This window comes from Pseudopodoces humilis, chromosome 11, assembly GCF_049639895.1.
Source record: "Pseudopodoces humilis isolate 2021_Gansu_Grassland_sample_001 chromosome 11, ASM4963989v1, whole genome shotgun sequence".
Lineage (NCBI taxonomy): Eukaryota > Metazoa > Chordata > Aves > Passeriformes > Paridae > Pseudopodoces > Pseudopodoces humilis.
Genome location: NC_142210.1, coordinates 13,281,911 through 13,293,636, shown reverse-complemented (window position 1 = coordinate 13,293,636; position 11,726 = coordinate 13,281,911). Strand labels below are relative to the sequence as shown.

At 35.7% G+C, this 11,726-nt stretch overlaps 1 protein-coding gene across 3 annotated transcripts in view; it reads right to left on the bottom strand.

Moving 5' to 3' along the window:
* ATP13A3 (ATPase 13A3) overlaps window positions 1-11,726 on the bottom strand; it is a 56,143-nt gene that overhangs the window by 21,215 nt on the left and 23,202 nt on the right. For all 3 annotated transcript variants that reach the window (XM_014256152.2, XM_014256151.2, XM_014256153.2), the window contains exons 6-14: window positions 11,509-11,579; window positions 8,664-8,744; window positions 7,887-7,956; window positions 6,896-7,030; window positions 6,051-6,123; window positions 5,140-5,271; window positions 3,932-4,111; window positions 1,052-1,209; window positions 208-396 (exon numbers count right to left, since the gene is read on the bottom strand). In XM_014256152.2, the coding sequence (XP_014111627.1) occupies window positions 208-396; window positions 1,052-1,209; window positions 3,932-4,111; window positions 5,140-5,271; window positions 6,051-6,123; window positions 6,896-7,030; window positions 7,887-7,956; window positions 8,664-8,744; window positions 11,509-11,579 (1,089 nt within the window). The remainder of the gene's footprint in view (window positions 1-207; window positions 397-1,051; window positions 1,210-3,931; window positions 4,112-5,139; window positions 5,272-6,050; window positions 6,124-6,895; window positions 7,031-7,886; window positions 7,957-8,663; window positions 8,745-11,508; window positions 11,580-11,726) is intronic.

The window sequence follows — 11,726 nt, the reverse complement described above, 5'->3', positions numbered from 1 at the left end:
ATAAGAAAGCAGCTAATTACAACAACGTTTTATAGAAGATTAAATCAAGAGAGTTAACAGATGATAAACACTGAATACCTGGAAGATAACAGATTACAAATTATCTAACTTACATGAAAGATAATGAGTTTTCCCTTTTCATCTATACAAACTCCCTTTTCTAAGACAATGCCCCTCAAGGCAGCACAGTTTCAAAATTCACCTAACCTTATCAAAACAAACAAGATTCAGCTGGCCACAAATATTTATCCTTTGTGGGCTGATGCAGAAGATGCCAATTTTTTTCAACCTTCTTTGTGCATAAACGATGCCAGCAGTCATAGCAGCAGGGAGTGCTGGAGGCACTGTGATAGTGATAATGTCAAGAGACTCAATGATGATGGTACGAGCTGGAACCTGCAACAGAGGTCAGAGTTAATGAAAAAGAACTCACTACTCACAGATTCACTATCCCACTGATCTGTTACCAAGAGCAAAACCCACACATTGTGTTACCATGAGCAAAACCTCAGTACAGTGTGTTCTGGACTGCCCAGAAATTTAGCAGAATCTTCACCCACCATCAGCAACCACAATAATCCAGTCCTAAATTATCCACAACCCATAACTTCAAATTGCCGCTTTTCCCCGTGGAAATATATTACTTTAAAACATTAGCTGAATAATGCAAATTTTTTTGAGAGAAAGAAAAAAACAAACCAAAAAGCTTAACAGTTATCGGGTTATTCCTTCATAAGGATATTTTTGCCTGCAGCACAGTTTACATGTGCTGTATCATATTTCTTCCAACTGTATGTAAGTCAGATAGTAATCTTGTAAGTAATTGGGATAAGAGAAATCAAGGTAAACTCAAATTTCTCTGTAAGATATTCAAATTCTGCTTCTGTGCTGAAACTTATTCTCAATAACCTTGTCTTATTTCATTGATATAAAATGGAGCAAAAAAATATTCACTTTAAATCAAACTGTTTCTCATCATGTGAAGTGTGATGGAAGTCATGGTCACCCTTTTCTAAAATAAGGCAGTTCTGGACCAGAAATTAAAACATACCTCATTTAAGATGCTATTGACAATTGTGTAAAGAAACCCAATGCCTGCCACCACCACCAGAGACAGAAGAAACAAATAGGCATCTCTGTAGAGCTTAAAATCAGTTGGCTTTGGATACAGTATGGAACGAACAAGCTGTCCTTTAGCAGTACTAAAGCCTAGAAATAAAGGAGTAAGTTATTAAAAATACAAACAAAAGCAAAGCTATTCAAATATATTAAAAACCTCAATAAAACCCTTAAGCTACTAATTTCATTACAACTGTTTCTCAATATCCATAGCAGATGTTTTGCAATACTGTAATTAAGGTGCTTTAAAAATATATGTGCACATCATACTAAGGGCTTCTCTCCTATGGCAAGGACATGCTGCTGATGCAAACAAACCCCTCCTCTCCAGCAGCAGCAAAACCTCACATGGTTTGGCCTGTCAGAGTTGGTTGTACTGCATTTTGTTCCTCAGTGCTAGAGGGTATATTTATTGTCTAATTAAGCCAGTCCTTGCAAAAAAGAAAATTAAGATATTCAGATTCCAACATTAAGTACTTAAATGGCGAGTCTCCATAAGGTCCCTTGAGAACCAGAATGAAAGATTCAGAAAAAACTGCAGTGCAGGTAGTCATCTTCTAGAGAAAGGTACCTCCTGATAGCATTTTGACAACTAAACTAGGAGACTGCCCTTCTAAAGGTCTTACAGCTTAACAACCAACAGATATCCCAAGGTCCTCCTTGAACTTTTGCCTTGACGTTTAAAGAGGCCAACATTAATGCCCAACTTTGTGTGCCGAAAACATTTTAGATCTGCTTAGACCTCAAAGTCTATTACTACAACCTCAACATCAATGACAGATCTTCTGGTATTAGTGACAGCTCCCTGACAGCTTCTTAGTCTGCAAGGCACCACAGCAAAGGCTGATCCCTCCACCCTGACATTTGGCATATAGGATTCTACCAAAACAGAGATGGCATCACTCTTAAAGTGGATGAGATCATCACAAGATGAAAAGTGATGAAGCCTCCAGGCTTTGCATTTGCTACTGCAGAATATGAACCATGGGCCTGTTCAGAGAAGTTCATCATGTCTGTATGTACTTGAGTATTTAGCGATGAATGCTTTGTAATTCAACATAGCGGTCAACAAAAAAATCAGAACTACTTTCTATTTTTTTTCAATGGTTTTGCAGAAGGTTCTGTATAGCATAGAGCACATCAGGATAAAATAATAAATGAAAACCTCATGGGGTGTCTTTAAATCACACTGGATATAAAGATAACTTTAGTGGACAATTCTGTTCTCTAAAGCAAAATACCCAGTTTTGAATTCTTTTCAATTACAAATAGGAGCCACAACTATATCCATCAACTGAGTTTTAGAAGGAAAGAAATGAATACATTTTACATGTATTTCAGCTGTAACATCAAACATGTTAAAGGCTTAATTTGAAAAGTACTGTGAGTATAGTCTCAGCAGATCAGTCTTACATCCTGGTTTATCACAAGGTTAGGACTACATGCCTTTGCACACAACCATAGTGAATTCTGTTGTCCTAAATCTTTTTTTAGATCTTAGGAGCAAGAAGCTGCAAGAGCTGAGACATCTATCCTGTTCTGTGGAGAGGGAAATTGCCTCTTGCCTAAAAACTGTTCCTGTGAACCAGAGAGAAGAACAGAGAATTTTGCATCACTTTCCTTCTCTCTGTACATAGCCACAGCAGGAAAATGTTTGTCCATACATAAAACCTGAATAAAGCCCACAGAGCTAAATTCATCCTGTTTAAAACAAGAGCTAACTCACACCTGCCATGGGCAAAGAACATCTTTACAAACACAATTTCCAGTGTCAGGGCAGTAAGACTCAGTGTGTCGGGAGCAATTGCAATGCTCCTTGTAAGAGTTACAGACCACAGTATCAGACTTCAAAACAAAAAGTACTATCCCTCTTGCAGAGCAGAAAGCAACATGCCTTCAGCAGTTCATTTCTGTTGCTGTTTGGGCTCAACTTGCTGTACATACACATCAGTTGGGCACACAAAATTTATTTAAGAAACCAAAAAAGTTGAGATGGATATTGTTAAAGGGCAGATATGTTCAAGGGAAGGAAAATATCTCTGAAATAAAAGACTAATAAAAGCCTCAAGAAAGAGAATAAAACAGAAAATCAGAACTTTTACTGCTAAAACAGACTAACAGAAGGTGAAAAGAGTACACAGAGTAAGAAGCAGCTAAATAGAATGAAGTTATTTGTTGGAAAATTTGCTTTAAGTAGCAGTCTAGTCAAAGCAGTCCAATTTCTTCTATCTAATTCTATTGTACCTTGGATTATAGCTTACATTCATTTATTTTGTGGTAATTTTCTTAAGATGATCTTTGTAAAGCAGAATCCCACAACTGTATTAGCTTGTGCAATTGGTTTTCACAGAATATCTGTATTATTCAACCCAGATCTCTAACATATGAATTAGCATTTCTGTAGATAGATCAAACTCATTTTTTAAGTAAATGTTACATACTTTAGAATAACTATAGGTAAAGAAAAATATTTGGCATTGTGAATGACTCTGCTAAAATCAGCTGTTCCCCACTACCCACCCAAACCTTTTCCAAGAGGCACATGCAGTTCAACCAAGACACTACAAAAAAACCTCTGAAGGACATGAAAACATATCTGAGTAAGTTTTAAATTGATGCTGAAGAATGATTCACTTTCTTGCTTGCCAGCTGTTAATCTTCAGACCATCATCTGGCTTTATTATTGTTTTAAGACTTTTATCAAACTATTTGGGGTATATTCCTTTACCCAAGCTTAGCAGTATCAGATAGTTGACATACACCTACAAGAAGAAGTAGTACATTAACAAGGAATAAACTTAACAATCAATACCTGTTCTCACTACCAGAGCTTTGACCAACTCTCCAGTGTAGAACCGGGTCTGAATGACATTGGTTCCACAGAACAGCGTGTGCCGCTTGTGCACTTCAGGACTGTAGATCTCATCTCCCACTGCTTTTGGATATTCCGAAGGATTTGGCAGATTAATCTTTGTGACAGGAACACTTTCACCTTAAAGGAAAGAAAGTCTCTAAGCAAGATCGGAGAAGAACAGACTTTTTTCATTCACAACTACAAGCAGAATAATATAATCTCACTTCACCAGCACACAGGCAGACTTACAGAAGTAATTTTCCTTTCAGCATGCTATTAGGTAGTCTCTCACCTATTAGCCTCAGCTCAGAAGATTCCTTCACCAAATGCTATTTAACTCTATTCCTTATAGAGCTTTTGTGCCCCTTACTTCAAGTCACACAGATGTAAAATACAGTTCATTAAAAAAAAATAGGACAAGCTTCATTTTCTTCCTAAAAAGCATCATCCTCATCTTTACTCAGAAAAACTAGAAGCTGAAGAAAACTATTCTCATCTTCTTTGGTGACCGAGTACACTCAACCTAGAGCTACAATCAGTTTTTATCAGTTGTTAGCAGCAGCAAGAGAATCAAGTATATTCAGAAAAACTGAACATGACAGAACACAGTCTCTGAACTACCATTTACTAAAGGCTGTCAATTTGGACAGATTATCCTAGGACTAACAAAAAGCCCGTCCTAGTCACTGAACCTATCTTTTAAATACATCAGATCCCTGGTTTCAGCATATGCAGGCACAACTTGAGATAATAATTTGTGGTTTTAAATACAGTACAGAACAGAACACTCTACTAACTACCTTCATTTTTGGAAGAAGCTAAAAAGTTTGGGCAAAAAATTTCTGAAGAAGCAGGCTTCAGAACTCCATCTGCACTGAGAACACCAAGTCAAGAGGCAGGAAGACAAACTATCAAGAAGAAATCTTTAACAAGAAACCATCATTCATTTTTGGAGTTTCCAGTTTCCAAGCAGTATCACATAGCTATTGCAGGTAAGCAGGACAGAAGTACATAAGTACTTCAGAATATGTCTAATTGTAAGAACATACACACTTCAAACAAAATAAACATATCCACTGCTGTTAAAACATACTGCAAGTAAGCATGCACACAGGTACAAACTAATACTTTCAGCCATGCAGCACTGTGTATCAAATTTACTTTACCTGTTAGCATACTTTCATTTACAATGCAAGTACCACTGAGCAGTACTGCATCACAGGGCATAATTGTCCCATTGGATGGAATCAACATGGTATCTCCAGGCACGAGGTCAGTGGAAAGGATTTCTTCTATTTCTGAATATTAGAAAACAAACAAGTTTACTTGAAAATAGCCACCATCTATAAAACCTGATAAAGATCCTCATATCCAAGATCCAGGTGGTGACAAGTACAACTATTATAAAATGAAAGTTCAACTTCATTTTATTAATGGAATGAAGAGATTTTAAAAACACACAGAAAAAGCCATTGATAAACCCCAATTCCACTACAGATTAAACTCCAGAGCACATGGATAGAGTGCATCATGACAAATGAAAGGAATCAAGCTTATACAAAAGATATTGACAATTACCTAGAGTGTAACTTCCATATATAGACATGAGTCCGACACAAATATGTTTTAAAAACAATATCATGCATCACAACTTTTTGGATACCACACCTTTAACTGCTGTGGTATCCAAATGAGGGGAAGATCAGAAATCATCTTGCAGCCCTTGTTGGGTAATAAATTGTAATGGAGACCCAACACATGGACATCTTTAAGACAGGAAAGAAACTAGAATAACAATTACACCGGCGGAATGCCAGAGAATGAGAAACTGCAATAGAACAAGCACCTAATCTAGAACAAACCTGATACTCACTGAAAATACCATCAAGAAGGCATTTCATTCCATTACACTATCTAAATTCCAATTTGAACTTCTTTTCCCCATGCAGTTTTACTAAGAAATGCAAGTATTTCAAGCTGATGAAAAAAAAAAAAACCAAACAGATGCAGACCCACTTCACACTCACACTTCATGAGCAATTTAAATTCAACCTTCCAGTCCACCCATGAAATTTACCTTGGTTTCCTCTGCAGACAGAAACCCTTACAATGCTGTGAGCTGCTACCATGTCATGTAACATAACATATTGCTGCAAAGGGGAGAAAAGTTCATTATTCAAAAGCATAGCTTTTCTTCTAAATGCACATTCTACAGAAGAAGTGACAAGATTCTCTAACTCACACTACTCAAAACATTCTCTTGAACACAGTTTAGGAAACCTATTAGCAAATAAAGTTTGAGTGCATCAACTTGTACAGGCTCCTATTTTTAACAGCATTCTGGAAGCAAACGAACACTGTCATGCAAAATCTTATAAAATCATTTAGTCATTAACATACAAAAGTAAAAGCTGCAGTAGTTGTATGAACTTGAATTAAGGTAGAAGTTGTTTGGGGGTTTCTTTTGTCTCTGGTTTGAATTCAGAGATTACAATTTAAGGATAATTACTACTTTGATTTCCATCAGCTAAGTCTACAGAGAAAACTGAACCACCAGTTTAACAATCCATATGCTTCACTGGTGCTCAGTTCTGTAGGGCTTTTTCAAACAAGGAAACAACGCAAGATGGAATCACTACTGTCAATAAAACTTGGTACATAAACTTGTGTCCGGGTTTTATTTAAGCAAGGTGGTGTTTCTGTTATCTGAGGCAAACCTATTGATTCATCAGCATGGAAAGTCTGCAAAAATCTCAAAGAAAACTAAAAATCCAAATTCTTTCAGCTCAAAGAGGGAAAATGCATAACAATATTCTACCTGTACAACTTTGAAAAATTCTTAAATATTTGTAAGCAATTTCACAACAAATTAAGGCAATGAGTAAAAAGCCAAAAAGATGCATCCATTTTCTTTGAACTTACCTTTCTAATGGTGTAGAGTGAGCTAACAATGGATATTACAGACATAATCACAATTGCTAATGCATAGTAGTGATACTCATCAGTGATCCACAATATCACACTGAACAACTGGAAAATGTAAAAAGGGTTGAGAACCTAGAAGAGTGACAGAACATTCAAGTTACACCACAAGGTCACATGAGTTCTCCATCAGAACAAAGCTGAAATTATCCTCCTCCATGGAGAAGACAGTTTAAGTTTTTTGTACATAATTTTTGTTCAGTTTGCCAAAATTATCCTTTTTTTCACTACCTCCTCAGCCCCTCCAAAGCACAGTTCTCACTCAAATAATACACAAATACAGACTTTGAAGACTGCAAGCATTTTTCCTTACACCTCAAAACAAGGTAATGAGAATAGCTGATGCACCTTAAGTGATAATTCTTAAACCAATTGGAATGTTAGTTTCTATTTATTCTTAATAAATGCTCTGATACCTCAGGTTCTTACTCCATTAGATCAGGTTGGAAAGTTTCTTTGTCCAAAAGCTCTACTGTGCATTATTATAGCACAAGATAACAAACCAGTTATTCAAATCCACCTGATACAAGGAAAATGGGACAAATACAACAGAAAGATGTACAATACCACATTTCTTTTGCTGTATATGTTGTAATATATAATCTCTGGCCTCTTCATGGAGAGCACAAGTAATTTTATGTTTTAAACTAAATACAAAAAATAAATAAGATGCTGACCCTTTCAAAGAATTCTGACCTGTTTTCTAATGTCCTTACTAAGACACCAGGCTGTGAACTATGAAGAGCTTATAGCTGAGGCCTCTTTGATCTTTAGCTCTAAGGAGACCTGGAGAGCTCAAAAAAATTGTCCACATGATTTTGTTTTACATTGTTGGGCTCTAGGGGAAGGTTTGGAACAACAGTCACTGCACTTGAAACAACTTTCAATGGTATATCTTTTTTCTTTAACTCGTTGAAGAAAAGATTTTTACCTCCTTAACCAGAAGCTTAAAAATGGAAGGCACTTTCACAGCAATTTCATTTACTCCATAGAATGCTTTTCTGCATTAAAAAAGAAAAATACAAAAAAGGTAAAGATTTTTATTAGAAATCTTATTGATGTCAAAGTAATTCCACTAATCTGATAAAGTATCACACGTCCCTAAATCTGTAACTCTCTTCTTATTTATCATAGTTTCATAAAGTACTTTTCAGATAATTTACCTAGTGAGATGTTCCAATACAAAGATAATTATTTTACACTTCAATTTGAACTATACCTTATTTTTTAGATTCATTCATAACAAGATTTCACTGTAAACTGTGTATGGGTCCAATGTTATTAAATAAGTCATTCTGAAACCCAGTATGTAATTCTCATTAACTTAAGCTTAAATAAGTATTAACTCTTAACCTGCAGTACCAACAGTTTTCAAGGTCCTGTATCTTAGCTTTATTCTTAGAACAAAGAAAGGCAAATCATGAAAGAGGGAGCAAGAGACCAAGCTCTGATGGGATCAGAGCTGGTTAAATGACAGTGACATGAAAAAGCCCTTAAAATGATCTGAGGGAAAAGGCTTTAATTTTAGAAAAAGACACAAAATACCAGAAGACGGATTGATAAGCAAGCAGATATTTTAACCTGTATGAAGGTCTAATTTTCAAAAAATTCAGACACTGCTCATTCAGTTGTCTTCCAGCCTTTTTAACACTCTGTGCACAGGTAATGAAACAAACAATTCTTCCCTCAAATACTACTGCAATATTACCTGTAATCATGCATTCCCTTTGTCAGTCCTGTGCTGTGTTCATTATGAATTGCAGAGCAGAAGGTAGATTCATCTAGACCTCTAAATAAAGGAAAAGTCAATGAGTTATTTAAGAACTCTAATATTTAAAATTAAGTCTTCAGTGACTCAGAAGAGCTAGGTCTTTGCCAAGAGGTATACACGATTTTACAAAACAACAAAATCTATGGACTAATGTGTTCTTAGCTGGTTTTGTCACAACTGCAGATACCAACAACACATTAAAAGCAATCTTCTTGTTGATATATCTTACTCTGCAGGACAGTCATACCTATTTCAATCAAAATGGAGACACCTAAAAAATGAAGTAGAATACTAGCATATTCAAAGTATAAAGTATTTAAAGGCCTCTAAAAAGTGAGCAAGTTTTATATGAAATCAATGTGGATTAACATTTCTTCAAATTATCTTCTTTTGACTCTAAGTAATAATGGAAGTATTTTAGAAATAATTATTAGTCCATTTATTAAATAAATCTGTACCACAGCTATTTTGCAGCATCTTACAATCACAATGTTATCCATGACTAGGAAAAATACATTCTACATTTTCAGTTCTTTCTTATCACCAGAAGACTCATTTTCACAGGGCTTACCCACCTGCCATGAAAACCAATGCTGTGCTTCAGGAAATCTGCAGATATGCAGAAACACCTAAAACATCATAATGTTTACAGCTATGGGACTGTGTTAGCTATCAAACTCAGTAAATCAGATGTATGCTGCCCAGTATCCAGGCATTTTCTTGTGGGCATATATCATCACCTTCCAAAAGGCTTTCACAGATGCCATGACAAATCCAGCATTATTCCACACAAATGTTTTTAATATTGGCTATCCATTAAGCTATCTATCAAAAAGGATTCAGAGTTGTCCCAGTGGAAAAAAAAAGAAAAAAATCCGACTCTTTATTGTGCATATTTAGTAACAATTACTTCCATTCTCTAGAACACAGGGAAAGCTTTAAATATTCTCACTACTGTAAAGCCTAGGATCAGGTTCCCACCAACTGCCTGTACTAGAACATAGGATGAAAATTGTGTGTCAACTTGGCCCTAAGTTTACAAGATTTTTCTAAACGTTTTTAATTTCAAGGATTTAAAAAATACCATTTTAGATTTAAAAATACACAATACTCTGTAAATAGCTGTGTCTTTCCTCCCGCTCTATCATGAATAATTTTTCTTTTCCTGTAGGAAAAGAAATGTAACATTTAAGGATTTAAGGAGGGTCCCTAAATTCAAGTGCTCTATATGCAAACATGCATACCTATGTATGCAATGTCCATGCAAAGACAAAGCTTATAGCACAACATTCTCTGCTTTTTACACTACCACAACAGACTGAATTCCCAGGGCATTAAAAAAAATTAAAAATCCCTGTGTGCAGAGTTTATTATATGAAGCACTCATTAACCCACTCAGAAATTCAGCTGACAGTAGCTAAAACAAAACAGACATCCAAGGTCAGAGTTGCATCCTCTCTGGCTATGTGACCAAGTCTGACTTAGTCCAAGAACAATTAGACTTGCATTTCCTGTATTTAAAACAATGATCTTAATATTATGGTAATATAAAAAGAACAATGATATGAAACTCAAGCTCTCATAACTAAATTAGTTGCCCAAGAAATTTTAATTTGTCTCCTTCTGTGTTGTGCTAAGCCTTTCACCATGTGATCCAACTGTTCCGTCTCTGAGTACTCGCATAACCGGCTGCCTGAAGTGAATGCTCTTCATGATGCAGTGTTGTGCTTAGATCACAACTACAAGCATGCTTTAAGGGTTTTACTATAAAGAGCTGTCTCACAGACTGTCTCTTTATTAACTTGATTCTCTACTATGTTATTAGATAATATCAACTTTTGGTTTATACATATAAACTGAAGAGAAGAATAAGAAAATGTATCTTGGAGAAGGACAAATTTTTCAAGACTACTTTTCAGAATATTTATCATTCACAAGCTCAGATATTATTATATATTATCAGCTTGCACATGATATCCAGTACTTCACTACATGACCATACACTTCAGAGAAAAGTTGTAACAAATTGGCATTTTTATCTGACCTTGTGGAAAAGTGACTTAGTGATCTAACAGTATCCAGAATGTCTCAGATCCAGCTCTTTCTCCTCTTTATTATTCAATAGCTAAATAATCACGTCCAGCTCAGCTACTGTACCTGACTAAACAAGTGGCCAGGCTCAGTCATGGGTAATACATCAAACAAATGGAAGTTTGGCTTATCAGCAAGAATGCGATTGAATAAATGCTCACATAACTTCACAGGCATATCTGAGATTTTTCCAGGGCTTATAAATTGGCTGAGTTATCACAAGAACATCAAAAGGCACAGTCAAATAGCCACAAATGCCAAGTTTCAAGTCACTGCTTTAATGCTAAGGAACAACATTTTTTCCAAACATGTAGAGTCATACGATTTTTTTCCAATACCTGTTCTTAACATACAAGTACAGTTTCTTAATCTCATCTGTGGGAACTATTCCCTTTGAACGGTTTAAATTAGGAGCACTACAGGCATGAAAACAGGAGCCTGCAACGGAAAATGATGAGTGTCACTACCTGCACAACTGTATTTCATGGGAGGCTTAACACAAAAAATGCATACAAAGCTTTTAATTACTTACTCCTGAAAAATCTCCCTGCCCTCACTATAGTTCAAACAAAGACTCAATGAGCTATAACAGCTGGTCAGAAATAACACCAATTTTCATCATGTTCTTAGGCATGTTATTTTTTTTTAATTGCAGTTAGAAGCACAACACATAAGAAAAAAGTATTCTTACCGTACAACATCAAAACTTTGAGCTGAATCATTCCAAAAATACTTCACACTGTGATGCGTGAAATAACGAATCTGTAAGGGCAACAAAAAATAGATGTTAAACTGGTAGCACTTAACACCTCTCTTCTGACTGGCTTTATTCTGAGAGGTGACAGAAAGTGAATTTAGAAAGGCTACACTGAAAAATTAATACTTTTCTTTTAACACAATCTTTCAAGC